Source organism: Tripterygium wilfordii, chromosome 11, assembly GCF_013401445.1.
Source record: "Tripterygium wilfordii isolate XIE 37 chromosome 11, ASM1340144v1, whole genome shotgun sequence".
In the NCBI taxonomy this organism is placed as follows: domain Eukaryota; kingdom Viridiplantae; phylum Streptophyta; class Magnoliopsida; order Celastrales; family Celastraceae; genus Tripterygium; species Tripterygium wilfordii.
Window position 1 is genome coordinate 577,510 of NC_052242.1, and position 17,644 is coordinate 595,153.

General features: G+C 38.0%; 3 protein-coding genes across 3 annotated transcripts; 1 reads left to right on the top strand and 2 right to left on the bottom strand.

Moving 5' to 3' along the window:
• Positions 1-846: 846 nt before the first annotated feature.
• On the top strand, positions 847-9,035 carry LOC120008868 (phospholipase D zeta 1-like). Its single transcript, XM_038859231.1, has 20 exons — positions 847-1,197; positions 1,711-1,812; positions 1,964-2,079; positions 2,178-2,319; positions 2,622-2,792; positions 3,113-3,286; positions 3,436-3,678; positions 3,770-3,886; positions 4,138-4,277; positions 4,422-4,571; positions 4,841-4,997; positions 5,091-5,624; positions 6,051-6,161; positions 6,806-6,952; positions 7,031-7,228; positions 7,376-7,477; positions 7,767-7,898; positions 8,039-8,104; positions 8,317-8,378; positions 8,474-9,035. The coding sequence occupies exons 1-20, from the start codon at positions 976-978 to the stop codon at positions 8,721-8,723; spliced, it is 3,336 nt and encodes a 1,111-aa protein (XP_038715159.1). The 5' UTR covers positions 847-975; the 3' UTR covers positions 8,724-9,035.
• A 3,075-nt stretch (positions 9,036-12,110) lies between these two features.
• On the bottom strand, positions 12,111-13,778 carry LOC120009795 (F-box protein CPR1-like). Its single transcript, XM_038860499.1, has one exon. It carries the CDS (start codon positions 13,719-13,721, stop codon positions 12,492-12,494), a length of 1,230 nt encoding a protein of 409 aa, XP_038716427.1. The 5' UTR covers positions 13,722-13,778; the 3' UTR covers positions 12,111-12,491.
• An 817-nt stretch (positions 13,779-14,595) lies between these two features.
• Positions 14,596-17,223, bottom strand: LOC120009336 (wall-associated receptor kinase-like 1). The gene is made up of 2 exons (XM_038859891.1): positions 16,300-17,223; positions 14,596-16,196 (listed from the first exon to the last, which is right to left on the bottom strand). The coding sequence occupies exons 1-2, from the start codon at positions 17,120-17,122 to the stop codon at positions 15,022-15,024; spliced, it is 1,998 nt and encodes a 665-aa protein (XP_038715819.1). The 5' UTR covers positions 17,123-17,223; the 3' UTR covers positions 14,596-15,021.
• Between the last annotated feature and the right edge of the window lie 421 nt (positions 17,224-17,644).

Sequence of the window (17,644 nt, forward strand, 5' to 3'; positions counted from 1 at the left end):
AATATCCTACGATGGCAGCCGAATGTCCATCTTTGCCAGGCCAGGCAATCCTGACGTGTACGACAAATAACATTTTAAAAATATATATATTTCCAACTTTGGTGGAATAATACAGCTCAGCTCAGCTGTTTGTAAGAAGTAAGATGGTCTTAATTATGGTTAGAATTAGTTTAATGAATGGACAAGTGGGTTTTCCAGTTTCCTTGTATTGATACCAATCATATAGATGCCTTGTAAGCATATTCTCTGGTGAGTTTGTACCAAAACTTGGATATCCCCTGGATTTGATTCCAGGGGTTGGGATATGCCGTGTTCCACATCCCATTCTGAAATCACACTCACACTAAGCCAGCTTCTCACGTCATTTCTGAAAACGACCAATAACATTAACAGGATTTGATTCACTTCTTATGTGATGTTGTTGTCTTTGAGATATTTGTAGTATTTGAGTTGTATATTCTAACCAGTTGTTTTTGTTCATAACTACTTGGAAAGTCTGAATTTAAGGATTTTTTTAACCTTTTTTAAAAATATAATATCCCGAAACATTAAATTTAGAAATTAGTTTATCCATTAAAAATTTTAAAAAAGGAAATTATAGGAAGCAAAGGAAAATCGAATTCAAATCGAATTACGATTACCACCGGGTTCACGGAAGATATATATCCATTCAACCTTATATTTTGCCACGTGTGAACTCTTCTCGCTCAATCGTGCCCTAATCACCACGCGTCACGGAGAAGTTGAAAACTCACCAAAATTTTATGGTGGTGACGGTGAAGGAATCACATCCATCTTAGTCTTTCTTGTCTTTCCCGGTACAAAGCCTCGAAAACCCGGTAATTATAAAACTGCTGCTCTCTCCGTCACTCTTCTCTCCCTCTTACGCGGGCGACCGGGAATTTGAGATTCAATAGACGGTTTCCGGGGACTTATTGATCGGAAGTAGTGTGTATAATAGTGGTTGTTTCTTTGATGTCGACAGAGAAACTAATCGCTGCAGGAGCTATGCGGTCATCGGAGGATGACAATGCAATGCTGTTCGGTTCAAGAGGCTCCTCCATACGGCAATGTATCGATACGGAGCGCATCTTTGAGGAGTTGCCGACCGGAACGATCGTGTCTGTCTCGAGACCGGAGACCGGTGATATCAGTCCTATGCTCCTGTCTTACGCCATTGAGTTCCAATACAAACAGGCACTAACTGCATCTCTTGTTCTTCTGTGTATTATGGTTGCATTTGTGTATATGTTTTATGTTCATATGAATAGTTTACTGTGTGCTATTGTCATTTATTGTCTCAGATTAGGTATGTTCTGGGAATACGTCGATTTTAATTGGTATTGAGCCGCACATGAATGTTGGATGTTCTTCTTCATCTGATTGTTTGAAATTCAGGATGCCTTCGGAAACTAAGATAGCATTAGTTGTCAATAGTTGTTGAACTGTGTTTGCCGTAATGGTTAAGTTAATGTTTAGTTTATTGTAAACCTGGTGAAAATTGTTTCCTCTTATGCCCATAGTTGATGAAATTGGAATGAATAATGGAAGATAACTTGTTGTATTATTATCAATATCTCACTTTAATCGTTACTGTATTCGATGATTACTCTCGCAAAAGTGGGCAGTGATTCTAGTTATGAAGACTATTTGACGTTGCAGTGTTTAGACAACAATCTTTTAGTTATTGACTGTATTTCTACTTAGCAGCACAAGTGGCGGTTGCTGAAGAAAGCTTCACAAGTTCTTTACTTACATTTTGCATTGAAGAAACGTGTGATCATTGCGGAATTACATGAGAAACAAGAGCAGGTTTGCCTCTACACACGACAATGCCCTTCACTCTATGGATTCTTAGATGTTACCACTAGAAGCCTTCTCAAGTTCTCGTGTAGGCTTTGAAGGTTCCTCAGTGAGTGAGAGGATGTGAAAAGTGACTAGATCTTTGATTATGACTTGAAAGGTTAAAGAGTGGCTTCAGAGCTTAGGAATAGTAGATCAAGTAGCTGTTGTGCAAGACGACAATGAACCTGATGACGGGGCTGTTCCTTTGCATGAAGAAGAAAGTGTCAGAAATAGGTTATTTATTTATTTTTATTTAGATTAAAGAATGAAATCTAATAAATCTCTGCGTGTAGTTTCCGTAGTAGTTCTTACGATGGGGTTCTGTTTTGCAGGGATGTTCCATCCAGTGCTGCTTTGCCAATTCTTCGCCCGGCATTGGGGGGACAGCAAAGCATGTCAGACAGAGCAAAGGTGGCAATGCAAGGTTATTTGAATCACTTTCTGGGGAATATGGACCTTGTAAACTCTCGAGAGGTGATTATAAAAACTTTTGATGAAGAATCTTCCGTACTCCCTTCTGATTCCATGCCACAAAAGATAAGGCTATCTTAGAACAACATATAAATAATGTGTACATCATAGCTAATGCATCCTTTGTTATGAAGCTTATTAAGTAGAAGCAAGCACGGAGCATAACAATAGAATCAGACAAGGTCTTAGTAAAAGGGGAATGGAAATTAATATAATTCTGGATATTTTCTAGTATTCTTGTTACATGTAATGTAAAGAAATATTTCAATGGTGTTTAGACAATAATGAGTGGTTCTTGTTTGTAGGTTTGCAAATTTTTGGAGGTCTCTAAGTTGTCTTTTTCACGGGACTATGGTCCAAAGCTGAAAGAAGGTTATGTGATGGTGAAGCATCTACCGAGAATTTCCGCCTCTAATGCTGATATGAAATCTTGTCCATGCCATTGGTTCAGTTGCTGCAACAACAGTTGGCAAAAGGTTGTTGCATTGTTATCATTAGACTTAATATCAATTTATTCTTATAATGTCTTTAAAGGTCATTTCCAGCATGTGTATGAGATGTTTACGCACATAATGAACATTGATCTTAAATCATTAACTCGATCACATGTTATGAAAGGTAGTATTTCTGATGAAAACGGAGCCGATTTTTTTAAGGTAAAATTATATAGCATATAGTCTTACAATTTGTGCCGAAATTTTCCATGTTTAAGTTGATAACAAGCTAATTATGCTTCCTATCTTCCCTCTCTAAGCTTCTTTCGGTGCATGTTAAGCTTCAATCTATATGAATGTAGGTGTGGGCTGTCCTCAAACCTGGGTTCTTGGCCTTTCTGGAAGATCCTTCTGACACCAAACTTCTAGACATAATTGTCTTTGAAGTCCTACCTGCTGCCAATGGGAACAAGGAGCCTAAAGTATACTTAGCAAACCAGATTAAAGAACGGAATCCTTTGCGTTATGCATTTAAGGTGCATTCAAGCTTTTCTTTCTTTTTCCTGAAACCTAACAGTAGAAAGAATTTAGTGTTCTTTTTTGTGCCTGTATTTACTTTTAAGTGGCCTTCTACATATATATTTTTTTTCCTAAATTGGCTAACAATCCTTGTGATTCTCTAAAGGTTTCTTGTGGAAATCAGAGCTTAAAATTAAGAACTACAAGTAACGATAAAGTCAAGGAATGGGTTGCTGCAATTAATGATGCGGGTCAAAGGCTTCCTGAAGGTTGGTGTAATCCTCATCACTTTGGTTCCTTTGCTCCCCCTAGGGGTTTGAATGAGGATGGTAGTCAGGCTCAATGGTTTATAGATGGGCAAGCAGCTTTTGAAGCAATTGCTTTTGCCATAGAGAGTGCAAAATCCGAGGTTATTTCTTCCCATGTTAATGCAAATAATGCATTCAATATATGCGCCTGTGTGTTTAAAGCATGGCCTAATACTCAAAACTTACATACAGATACTCATTACTGGCTGGTGGCTTTGCCCAGAGCTATATCTGAAACGTCCTTTCCAAAGTCATTCTTCCTCCCGGCTTGATGCTTTGTTATCAACAAAAGCTAAGGAAGGGGTGCAGGTGAAAATTCATATCTCGTATTGTTCCTGACAAACATCTATTGTTTGATTTGGTATTGTATGATGACCTCAAGAGTCGATGGATCTTCTCACATGCTATACAAATTTTCTCTAGAATATTATCTTTTCATGACTTTCTTCAGAGATTAACAACAGATTTGCAAAGCTTTAATCGCTTTTTTCCTTAAAATTATGATTCAATTATTACTTTCTATTTTCTGCTCAATAACTTCTAAATTTATGAACATGTAGATATACATTCTTCTCTATAAGGAGGTTTCCATCGCTTTAAAGATCAACAGTATGTACAGTAAGAAAAGGCTTGCTAGCATCCATGAGAATGTGAGGGTACTGCGGTATCCGGACCATTTCTCAACTGGTGTATATCTATGGTATGTACTTAATTTGTTGATTAAATTGTTTGAATTTGTTAAAGGCATTGGGATTTGACTTTAGAAAATTCTGGGGATTTAAATCTGTTTAGTCTTGTTGACTTCAACCTTGGTTCTGCATTGACTATATTTGGTTACATACAGGTCACACCATGAAAAGCTTGTTATTATTGATTATCAGATTTGTTTCACTGGAGGCTTGGATTTATGCTTCGGGCGTTATGACACAGTTGAGCATAAAGTTGGGGATTGCCCACCTCTTATATGGCCTGGAAAGGACTATTATAATCCAAGGTGATTTTCCTCTTTATGTCTGTTAGTAGAATTATTTGGGATAAGTGCTATGATTTCAACAGCTTTCCTGAGCTTTATGCTACTTAAGAATTGTACTTGTATTACATATTTTTCCGTTTATATATGGGTTTGATGTGACAGTTATCATTGATGCACTGTAATAATGTAGTCCCTTAGCAGCCCTCCATTTTCTTGATTGGATTTGGAAGCATTTGGTGGCTGTTTCACAACCTTCTGCTACTAAAGATTATTCATTTATCAATCATCAGAGAATCTGAACCAAATTCTTGGGAGGACTCATTGAAAGATGAACTGGATCGTCAAAAGCATCCACGCATGCCATGGCATGACGTCCACTGTGCTTTGCGAGGACCACTTTGTCGTGACATTGCCAGGCACTTTGTTCAACGCTGGAACCATGCCAAGGTTACTTTTCATCACTTATACACTTATAGTTGATATTTGCTCTCTGTGTTGTATGTTAATAACTCTTAATAACTAAGATATAGCATTTATCAGAGAAATAAAGCTCCAAATGAACACACAATCCCTTTGCTTATGCCTCACCATCACATGGTGCTCCCTCATTACATGGGACAAAGGGGAGAGAGATATATTGAAACCAAGAATTCAGTAGAAAACCAGAAAGAGGTCAGCAGACAGAATTCCTTCAGCTCACAATCACCATCAGAAGATATTCCTCTGCTCTTGCCTCAAGAAGCTAGTGGGCTGGTGGCTTCCGACGCAGACCAGAAGTTAAATGTCCCGAAAATAAATCATCATCATCACGATCTACCAAATGGAGTTAATGGATGTTACTCATCCTCATTTCAGAAGTCAAAACATGAACCTTCACTTGCCACTGCAGAGATGGAAACTTCTGTTGACGAATTTGATTTTATGGATCTTCATAGTGAAACACATCAAAATATGCTGGGGCAGTCTGGCTCAAAAGTTTCAGATGAGGAGTCAGAAACATCAGAGGAAAGTGATCATAATGCTTCTGTTGGTGAATACGGACAAATTGGACCACTTAGTTCTTGCAGCTGTCAGGTTAGCCATATCTTTTGAATTCAATCATTTTACTATTCTTATTCATGAAAATTTTAAAATCAGAGATTTTTTGAAATATACTTGATACTTCATAAGTAACTTTTTTTTTACTCTCTTATAAGCTGAGAGAGAGTGAATTGTTCAACTGTTGCAACAGCCGAAAGATTAAATTTGTGGAAGTGATTTGCAATAAATTGTGGGAATTCAGCATATTGACAGATATTTGGAGTTCTGCAAATGGAAAAATAAGAATTTTTATGCCAACATCATGCTTTTACATAGTGTGTAGGGAGGGCGTCATCTCACTGTAAAAAATACCGTTGCATGCTCAATTGCTCATACATGTTGTTAGAACTCAGAATTCTTTTCCGCCCTAGCAAATTTATGCTTCCTGTTGTCATCAATGAATATGCCTGTTATGTGTAGGTTATCAGAAGTGTCAGCCAGTGGTCTGCTGGGACATGTCAAACAGAAGAAAGCATTCACAGAGCTTATTGTTCTCTCATTGAGAAAGCGGAACATTTTGTCTATATTGAGGTATGTGAGCTTTTACTAATTTGATCCCTTTATTTTTTCTGCCATAGCTAAAACATATATGTGGACATTGGATATTAAGATTGTAGCCTGGATTGTGAAGATTTACTTCATCCTTGTTACTTAAAATTTTCTATTTTTCTTGGATAATAAAGTCGTGCTGCAGTTTTTTATGGACTTCGTAGGATATCACCAATTATAGTGCTTGTTCAATATGTCTATGGCCTTATGTTTTTTATGCACCTCAAATCAAACTTCGGTCTGCGACTATGCTTGGTATTCTTTTCTTTCTTTTTTTCATATAAAATTTTCTGAAATCTTTGACCTCACACCTGCTACAATGGCATTCAATGTCTGGCTTGTTATACTTTGATCACACTAATGACTCTGGTTGCTTGGTGGAAGACAAATTATATTTCCTTCCCCTTTTCTCTTTGTGGCCTTAAAAAATTTTGAGCCACAAATCTCCTCTGAATTCACATGTAAACTATAAAGCTGATAACTCAAGTGTTTTAGTCGTTGATGTACTTGATTTAGCAGAGTCCCGTTGTACATATATTTATTCCTGCGATGTGTATCTGTATACTTATTGAACTATTTCTTTGCTCGTCTCTGACTATTTTGTTGTTGCTGATGGTTTCTTCCAGAATCAATTTTTCATATCTGGTCTTTCTGGAGATGATGTTATCCAAAACCGACTACTAGATGCATTATATAAGCGTATTTTGCAAGCACACAAAAAACAACAGTGTTTTAGGGTAATTGTTGTCATGCCACTCTTACCAGGCTTCCAGGTACTCTTCTAGATCTTGTTTTTGGAGTGTGAATTTCAAATACGGAAATACTTAGCATTTTCTTCATTCATAATTCAGGGCGGGGTGGATGATGGTGGGGCAGCAACAGTGAGAGCAATAATGCATTGGCAGTATCGGACCATTTCAAGAGAAAAGACTTCAATATTACACAATCTTAATGAGGTTCTTGGCCCTAAGACACGCGACTATATTTCTTTCTATGGATTGAGATCTTATGGTAGACTTTTTGATGGCGGCCCTGTGGCGACAAGTCAGGTATCATCATGCATCATGATCTCTACCTAAGTCCTCTTTTGTATTTTTCATTTTCCTTGCCAAGTGTTTGATTAGTTACAGATTCAGTTTACTTCACTCCAGTGAAATACTTACTATGCTGGAAAATGTGTCTTATTTTTCATACAGGTTTATGTTCATAGCAAACTGATGATAATAGATGATCGTGCTGCCTTGATTGGATCGTCTAATATTAATGATAGGAGTTTGCTAGGATCAAGGGACTCAGAGGTGCATTTATTTATCATCTTGATTCTTGAGTACAAACTTTTATGTATCATCACTCTTTTACTAATTCATAAATTAGCTCAAAATTAAAGTGGATTGAACTCCATTTTGTGATTTTCCCAAGTCACTTTTTTTCTTGGCTTGGAGCAAAAGTCTATTATTATCCAGAAAACAGGAACCTCTACAAAAGTGAATCACTCGGCTATTTTCTTACCGAGCTTTCTTTGATCCTTCATCATTGTCATTGCCAAAATGGTAGTATAATATAGCAATGCTAGCGTTGTTGTTGCAGATTGGGGTCCTTATTGAAGATAAGGAGTTTGTTGATTCATCTATGAATGGAAAGCCTTGGAAAGCTGGAAAATTTTCTCACAGTCTGCGCTGCTCACTGTGGTCTGAGCATCTTGGTCTTCATCCAGGAGAGGTCAGTTTTAGTTGACCGACATCTAATAAGACTTGTCACTTTCTCTTATTCATATAAAATCACTTGTCCGTGCACATATTAAACGATGAACTGCCGTCAACAAATGCTGCCACTAAAATGCATTGTTATGGTTTCATCAGATTGATCAAATCAGAGATCCTGTTTTGGAGGCAACTTATAAGGATTTATGGTTAGCAACATCAAAGGTAAGAGAGAAGTTATGTTTAAACGAAAACTCTCTTGGATCTCATTGAAAGCGTTTTGGGTTTGTCTATATCAAATTTCTGATGCTGCAAACATGATCCTAGCTTTAATATCCTTCAAGTCTTCTGGGAAAAGAAAAACGAAGTAGTGCTTGACATTCATGTTTGCCTAAGCATTTACAGATTTACTAGAATTTCACATTCACTTTCTGCAGACAAATACTGCGATATTCCATGACGTCTTCGCTTGTATCCCCAATGAACAAATACACTCCAGGTACAACTAGACCTCAATTTCTATTTCTTTTTCATTTTCTTTCTTCCCCCTCCATGTGATACTACTACTCATTCTCATATTGACATCAAATGCAGAGCTGCTCTCAGACAAAGCATGGCGCGGTGGAAGGAGAGACATGGGCACACCACCATTGACTTAGGAATCGCCCCTGAGAAGTTAGAACCTTCTGAAACTGGACAAGTGACGGTAACAGACCCAATGGAGAGACTTAAATCAGTGAAGGGCCATCTTGTTTGCTTCCCCTTGGATTTTATGTGCCAAGAAGATCTTAGACCAGTTTTCAATGAGAGTGAGTTCTACGCATCTCCTCAAGTATTTCACTAGACCATTTGATTGACCAGTTGGTACATACAATATACAGCAGATAGGACAATCTAGTGTACAAGGGTCCTGTCATTGTGGGATCCTACATTGCAGAAAGGTTGTCTCATAGTTTGATTTGGGTCACCACTGCAAAGATGGGTAGCAGACGAGTAGTGTAAGCGACACCAAAAGCACCGACGCTAATGTAAAATTGATACTACTAACAATAGGAGATACTATACATAGCTGACCACATTGGCATTTATATATGCGTTGTATAGGCTTTATGCTTGTTTTTTAATAAGAAGTAGCAGCATTTGGTTCTGTGAATTTTCATTTTAATCAGCTCAATGATTAGTAACTTTAAACAAAGAAGTTTTGATTGGGATGATGAAGTTGGTTGTGTTAACTCCTTGCAATTGCAAATGTGGGAGGTCACAAGTTTAACTCTCACGCCTAGAAGTTTCGATATTATTTCCTGATAGGCTTCAGCCGAGTCTTTCCTGTCACTAGTAAAAATTTAGAAGGGAAAGACATGTATGAAGCCATTGCTTGCTATTGATTTGGCCGTCAGACCACTTCAAAGGTAAGGGAAGTTACGTTTAAAAGAAAATTCTATTAGATCTTTTGGGGGAGAGAATACGACATTGCTCCGATAGTTAAACTGAATTAAAGCAAGAGAAAGAATAAAGCGAACTGTGTGAACAGAGAACTCTTTGCATGCACAAGTGGTGCTATAGCCTATATGGATGTGTATTGAGCCTAGATAGGTAAGTGAAGAATGAAGATGGCTTTGGTGCTATAGGAATTTCTCTTGGGCCAAGTTGGGCTTCGATGAAGCATTTGGGCTGGGTTCGAAGTCCGTACAAATTAATTTGCCATATGAAGTAGGGGTGTCCACGGGGTACTTAAACCCGGAGACCCGACCCGGGCTTTATCAAGCTAGCCTGAAACAATTCTTATCGGACTGGTGTTTTGAGTTTCATAATGGTGGGATTCAGGGTAGGTCCAGTATTGCAAAACATTGGACTCATTCGGTGCACCAAAAAAAATGTTAAATTTTTTTTAAAAAAATCATAAATGTCTAGTATTTAACATGACGAATCCAACAATATTTTTTTGTTTGAAACAAAAATGAAATTCATCGCGATTGAATATCGAATGTTTTGTGTTTATATATGACGGTTTAGAATTGTCATGTTTATTTATGATTTTTTCATAATTTTTTAAAATTTCTTGGTGCACCACCGAATGAGTTCAGTGTTTTCCAACACTAGACCTACCCCCAATCTTGTTTGGTGTGGGAAAGAAAAAGAACTTTATTTAAAGGTCTCACAGACATCAAAGAAATTAATTGATAACCTACCCTCATTTCTTCCCTTATTTCTAGGCTATAAATAATATTGCTACATATGGGAATTAATTAATTAATTCCTTGCCTATATAAGTTGCCAAAAAATCCCAATTCCCATATATCAAAGAAAAATAGAAGAGAAACTGACTTCAAATATTATCGAAGAAATGGAGAAATCTTCACTCAGAATGGCATTCTTGTTGGTCATAATATCGGTTTCTAGCTTATGTAAGTCTGTTATATATATATATATATATATATATATATATAATCATTCACTTGTATATATACAAAACATATAGATACAGTTATCTTAAGTAGCTTGGGAAGATTGATTATGTGAGCAGTTATTTAACAAAAATGATGATATCTGAGTGCAGGTATTGTACAGGGAACCGATGTATGGACGAGTTGCAATTATGACCGTGATTGCCTTGAATTGTGTTTCATGCCTGGCCATCCATGTTCGGAAGTTTACTGTGACTATGAGCACAGCCGTTGTGAATGCGTCAAATATACAGATCTTCCCGTTGGTCATTGGCTTCCTTGTGACTAGTCATGATAATCGCAGGAATATGAAAATTGGACTCCTCTATGTCATCCAATAAAACAGGGTTTTTGCAAAATTAAAAAAAAAGAAAAAGAATATATGTTGCATCCTTTTCATTTTACGAGCAGTGTGATCTCTCTGGATTTAGAGTGTGAAGAATCTTGCCCAAGGTTGGGTGTTCGATTCTAAATTGATATAATTATTTTCAAATGGTTTACGCTAAGTCTCGGCCCAATTAACTTGTTAGGCAGTGTGTGCCTAGTTCGTAGGAGTGTCAACGGTTATTTTTGTCGGATTTTTTACATAAATTTAGCCGACCGGTCGATTCGGGTTAACATGATTTTTTTTGAAAGCCTTACTACTCCAACCCGAATTTCAGCTTGATGGGCTATCTAAAAGACATGTTTGTTGAGTTGTTATCGGTTATCAAAAAATATTTATGTTTATGATTTATTTGCAGGCTTAATTGAGTTTCTGCTTTATATACATGTTAAATCAAGAATGCACTGCCAACACAACAGAAGCCTGTTCCAGGTTGGGCCATATCCCCAACTTCAATAATGGGCCAAGTGAACCTTACCAAATGGGCCCATTAATTCTTTGCCTATATAAAATGGCCGAAAATCTCAATTCTCATCAATTGATATCTCAATTATCACAGTTGTTGAATTGTATGTACAAATTTTAAGTGAATCTGTGGACTCCACATGTCGCACATGAAATTTTGTAATTTGTTTTACTTGTGAGCACATGATGCACATCAAGTTTTCACATATATCAAAGAAATTAATTGATAACCTACCTACCCTTATTTCTTGCCTTATTTCTAAGCTAGAAAACGTATTGATATATATGGGAATTAATTAATTTATTGCCTATATAAGTGGCCAAATTAAAACCCCAATTCCCAGATATCAAAGAAAAGAGAAGAGAAATGGATAAATCTTCACTCAGAATGGCATTCTTGTTGGTCCTAGTATTGGTTTCTAGCTTTTGTAAGTCTGCTTCAGTTATATATATATATATATATATATATATATATATATATATATATTAATATATATACACACACATATACATACATATATGTAGATAGCTTAAATGATGATATATATATTATATGATATATCTGAATTTGAGTGCAGGTATTTTACAGGGAAGCGATGCACAGAAGAGTTGCAAAGTAGACGATGATTGCCTTAGCTTGTGCGACCCACCTGGCCATTCATGTATGGCCGTTTACTGTGACTATCATCACAAGCAATGTGTATGCGACAGAGTTGAATTTCCTCCTCCGCATGGGATTCCTTGTGACTAGTAGTCATATATGGTTATGGTTATAGTAATGGCTGGCAGGATATGAAAATTGGACTCATCAAATAAAACATCAGGATTTTGTTTGTCCTAAAATAATGAGTCCTTTTAACTTTACTTGCATTTTTTTTTAATCGGGGAGGGAGATTCGAACCTTGGTCATCAAGGTGATACACACCATCCTTATCACTCCAACTAATTGACTCGGGATATATATATATATTCATCATCATAACATAAACGTTGAGCAAGTTCACTTCTGCTAGAATCAAAATAAGTTGTATACAGCATACAGAACACCCAAATCCCAATTGGCCATTACTACAGAAAGCCTAATTACTTGAAACCATAGGCAACTTCATCTTACAACTATGCAATCCTGGGCTGAACCAAGCCATCCATGAGCCATGTCTCTAGAAAAGCAAAGGTATTCCCCCATTGTTTCTGAATCTTATCCCCATATACATTACTAAGAGGTTGCCCTGCATCATGATTTTGCACCTCCACTCCAGTTACAACCCTACATGGCACAAGCATATCAGGAATTGAATAAAGACAAGGTTGGCACTTTCTAACAACATCTCCTTCTCTTATTTGATTGAATGCACTCTCTCTTCAAATTCTCAGCGCCTTTGCCAAGCAACACTAGGCTCTCTACAAAACTGTCAAAATAAAAAGAGTCTTCTAAGCCATGAATTCCAACATTTTTGACCATTTGTGTCACTGGATGATAAAAAAGCACTCGCCCATCATTCATTTCCAATACTAATTGACCATTTTCCCGCAAACCCAAAACTTTTCCCAGATTTTGGCTCGTGACTAACCGTCGTCGATCAGGGATTTCATACATCAAACCAATTTCCAACCATTTAGTCCAAGACTCTGCCACACCATACTCCTCCATCATCCATATGGAACAGGCATGGTAGCTACGCCTATGGAACTGCACAACCGAGAGTCGTTCACCAAGGACGGTAATGGACAGTTCATACTGAGTGCTGGATACCAAACTCTCTGGAAGAGACATTTTATCAAACACCTCATGTGCAAGATCAAACCTCAAAATCAAATTGCCGAAAGGGCTTTTATTGAACCGTTCAAGTTTAAGTCCAATATCATGAGTGGACGCGATCCAATGAACAGCCCCATTCATGAAAACCTGGGTCCAGAGAAACTCAACCACTCTATACGAAAGAGCAGTAGCACTGACGTCTCTCCAAGAATTGGTATTGAGAGAATACACATTCACAGTAGGTCGACGAGAAGAGTAAAACCCATATTTTGTTTTGAGATATGCAAGCATCACGACCTTGTAATCACACGAAAGAGAATCGAAGCCGAAACCAAGAGCAAATGTGAAAAGCCCGTGAGAGCTACAGGAGACAAGGGGACGCGGGAGGGAGATGTACTTACGTATTGATGGATTCCACAAAACGAAATTTGCAGTAATCACTGTGGTATCATCAGATAAGCAGAGTACGCCATTGCAGGAACCAACAATGCGAAAATGGCGATTGAAGCTCTGGAGTGGGAAGTCCAAGTCTTGAACTTTATCGAATGCGTAGTTGTCGGAATGAAGAGAGTAGCGCTCTCTGTTGTGGGTCTCTGGAAAATGCCTGAGGAGGAACAGACGACGACGATCGTTGTCGTTCTGGGTTTGGGTGAAATGGTTGTGGACGAAGGTAGGGTTCGTGATCGCAGAGTGCCATGATTTGCAGACGCACGAGCAAAGGCCAATGGTTTTGGTGGGTAATCGTAGAAGAATATCGGCTAGAACTTCTTGAGGGAAGTAATCAGACATGGCTTTTGTTTGTTTCGATGCTCAAAATCTTGTTTTTTTTTGTGCTCAACCACCTAAACTTTCTTCTGGGTCAAAGGGTCAAACTACACATATTAGCATTTAGCACTAAATATCTTTACGCCTTTTTTCCCTTCTTTTTATTAGTTTTATTGCTGAAGTGACTACATGAATAAATACCATATATTTATTTTTTATTTAGTGATTTCCATTTAGATATGCATTATTCTAAATATATAAAGGAATATATATTTCATTACAAAAATTGATTGGATTTGGACCGGAGTGATCTATTTGCCTAAATTAAGTACATTGGATAACTTAATCGGTAAAATTTTTCTTTTAGTTGAGTGGCATATTCGTATTTTTCCCCTTTCTAAACTAGAGCAATGGCCCAATGACAGCGTGGGCCTTGGCACACACAAGACAAGATCCTTTTTCTGCAAGCCTGTTGTGGACTTCTCTTTCTGCACTCCTGTTGTGGACTTCTTGAGCGTAAGCCCAAAGCCAATTGTTAACCCAAAATAGCACAAAAATTCAAAGACCAAATAAAGGCCCAAGAAGAACATATAAGCCCAAAAACAAAAACAAAACCCATTTTCATTATACCAACAGTCCAATTTCCATTGGCCCGGCCCAATCAACCCTCTCCTCCATCGAACTTTTCCAAATTCCAACCGTGGCATTGACAGAGTTCTTGACCCTCTTCTCTTACTCATCATACTCTTTAAGTACACAGGTAAAATTCAGGTATTACACAAATCTATCAGTTCAGAGATTTTTTTTTCTTCTCAATAGACTGCTCCCACGAGGCAAGTTCCTTATGGCCATTCTTTGGTGCTTGTGGAAGGAGAGACAGAGAAAAAACCTTTGCAAATAAGGAATCTTCTGTAATAAATCTTGATATATAGCCTGTTATAGGATTGTTGATCCAGAAAAAGTTTTTCATCTCAACATTCAGCTTAATCAAGAAAACTATAAGCAGCACGTTAACTGTTACACAGGTCATCAATATGATAAATTCTATTGACAGCAGATGCTAAAAGCTCAATTTACTAGTTTTTCCAAGCGCAGCGCCATGAACACGGTCAGAAAGGCTCCCAGCATAATTAGACTTGCCAGAATTGATAGCAACAACGCGGAAGACTTCTTTGAAACTGGTCTTGAAAGAAACTCTCGCCACCTTTCGTCACCCGTGCAGCAGCAGAAGCACATCAAAGGGACATGAGATTCCACTTTGGAGATATATATCAGACAGTGATACAGGTCTTTGGAAGATACATATATCCACAACACACGTTTATTATACCGAGGATGACGACTCCATTTCAAAGGAGATGAGAAAGCTCTGCTCTGTGGATTCACCACCAGAAGGCACAAAGGAAACTTCATCCCTAAATATATCAGAATCTTGTTCAACCTGTAAACCCTTTTGGGACTTCATCAATCCTTCTAGCTCCATTGCCACCTCTTTCATTGTCGGTCTCTTTTTCCCGTTCAATCTTAAACACCTTATTGCAAGCTTTGCAACACAGTGAATATCCTCTCTACTACCTTCTTTTGCAGCTCTAGGATGTAAGATGTCGAGCAGTCTGTCATCCTTCATTGAAGAAATAAAGTGCGAAACTAGATTTCTATCTTCTTCTTCACCTTGATAAATGGAGAGGGGTTTTTTGCCGGCTAACAGCTCTACAAGCACAACCCCAAAGCTATATACATCACTTTTGTCCGAGAATTGACCCGACTGGAAATACTCCGGATCCAAGTAACCGAAAGTTCCCTGTACTGCAGTGGTGAAATGAGTTTTATCAAATGGGATTGATCTTGAAGTTCCGAAATCAGACACTTTTGCTCTGTACTTCTCATCTAGCAGGATATTCGAAGGCTTGATATCTCGATGAAATATCGGAAATGAAGCTGCAGAATGCATGTAAGATACTGCTCCGGCCACTTCACATGCAATCCTTAACCGTTGCTCCCATGTAATTGTAGATTCTTCATTTTTCTCATGAATATGTTGGGAGAGTGTTCCATTAGGAACAAATTCATACACTAAGAGAGGAAAATCCGTTTCCAAACAACATCCTAGCAGCTTCACAATATTTCTATGATTTATTAGTGACAGAATGACTACTTCATTAACAAACTGCTGAATTTGGCTTCTGTCAATTTCTTTCGACCTTTTAACAGCAACTATGCTACCATCAGGCAACATACCTTTATAAACCATTCCATAGCCTCCCTGACCAAGCAACCTACTCTGATTGTAGTTATCTGTGGCTCTGTGGAGTTCTTCCTCAGTGAATATCTTTCCTTTCTCAGTAATCCCATTAGATGCTAACTTTTGCTGTAACAACATCCCTCCATTTTGCTTAAACAATTTCTCCTTCCGAATTCTGTTTCTTCTTTCCTTTACAACTCTATACAGATAATAACCAAGAAGACAGAGGCACAAGAATCCCATACCGATGCCAACACCTGAAGTAAAAAAGCCAAACAATTTGCCCATAAATAATAGTAAAGCGGAAAATGGAAAGTTAATTCAGATTCTTCATGATATCCGACATTAGAGATCAAATACCTAATAGAACAGCAACTTTTGTTGAAAGTCTTTTACGTCGCTGAATGCACCGGATACCTTCCTGGGATGCAAGATACCCATTAGGACAATAGCAATAAAAACTTCCTGGATTTTCTTTGCAATTCTTGCTGTGAAGTGGAATCAGTAGAGGTGTCAGAGCGTAGATGGTATCATTTTCAGACAGCATGTTTGCCTCCAATATGCTTTTCTGAGTAACCCCGAAAGCCTCTCCAATTGATCCAATGGAATCCCCTGGCATCACGTTATAGAGAAGCAATGAACTAACCCCTTCAGCTGTCTGGTTTTCACTTGGACATGCACATCTAATTGGAATTGTAAGCTCTGCACCGATAGGAATTTCTACAGGGTAATAGTAGTTTTGGCCAATCAAGGCCGGGCAAGTCGACAAGGCTGTGTAAACTTCCTTGGCTAGAAGGTAATATGTGTCACCTGCTACAACATTGTAAGAAGCATAGTGCTGAAAGATATTGCCAGAACAAGAACAATAGACTGGAACTATGATTGTTTTGTTGTCGGAAATTTTGTGGGTGGATGGGATGTTGTTGATTGAGGCTATACTGGAGGGATCTGAGCCTAAGATAGAGGCGATGGCGGTCGGCGAATCGTAGGGTGGCTTAGCCTGAAAGGAAACAAAGGACTGGCATGACATCTGAGGGCGATTACAGCGGTACCCTTTTGACAGAGCTGTAGTTTCATTGCAATTGTCAGATGATTCGATATAGTAGGCTTGTTGGCCTAATGAAGATTGAGGAAGAAGAAAGAGAGAGATGAAGAAGAAGATGCAGAATGAAGGCAGATCCATGGAGGGGTTGAATGCTCATGCCTGTGATGAGTTTGGCCTAAAAAGACTACTTTTTTTAAAGGAGTTGGCGTGTGTAAATGGAACTAGAACATGCAGTGCATTTTCAACTTTCATAGTTGAGGATTCATGCTTCTTTACGGCATTATAATTTAGAATATGATGGAAACACTTGTTTCACTTTCATTAAAGAAAAATTCAAATGGGTATTCATGTCTTTATTTTAATTTGGCAGACTTCTTAATTTCAAAGAATCAAAGTCAACAAAAGACTGAAATTGCCAACTGCCAAGAGGACGACACTCAGTCAAATCACACATATCCAGAAGCAGACATAATGGATGAGATTAGATGTTGTTAAATGCTACTGCAACCCAAATCCACAGCCAAAAGTTACTTGACTTTTCAGTCAGAATCAGAGTCGGAATCCATCAGAGTGCTCTGTATTTATTCTCTGGATAACCTTCATCTCTACACAATCTTTCTCCGCATTGAAACCCAATCAACCCATCAATCCCATTTCTGA

Bases quoted from the DNA above. Each gene is read 5' to 3' on its own strand.
- LOC120008868 (XM_038859231.1), top strand. From the start codon at position 976: ATGTCGACAGAGAAACTAATCGCTGCAGGAGCTATGCGGTCATCGGAG. The intron at 4,278-4,421 runs GTATGTACTTAA...GGTTACATACAG, and splicing joins TCAACTGGTGTATATCTATG to GTCACACCATGAAAAGCTTG. The intron at 6,162-6,805 runs GTATGTGAGCTT...GGTTTCTTCCAG, and splicing joins AACATTTTGTCTATATTGAG to AATCAATTTTTCATATCTGG.
- LOC120009795 (XM_038860499.1), bottom strand. From the start codon at position 13,721: ATGTCTGATTACTTCCCTCAAGAAGTTCTAGCCGATATTCTTCTACGA.
- LOC120009336 (XM_038859891.1), bottom strand. From the start codon at position 17,122: ATGGATCTGCCTTCATTCTGCATCTTCTTCTTCATCTCTCTCTTTCTT. The intron at 16,197-16,299 runs GTATTTGATCTC...TTTTTACTTCAG, and splicing joins AAAAGTTGCTGTTCTATTAG to GTGTTGGCATCGGTATGGGA.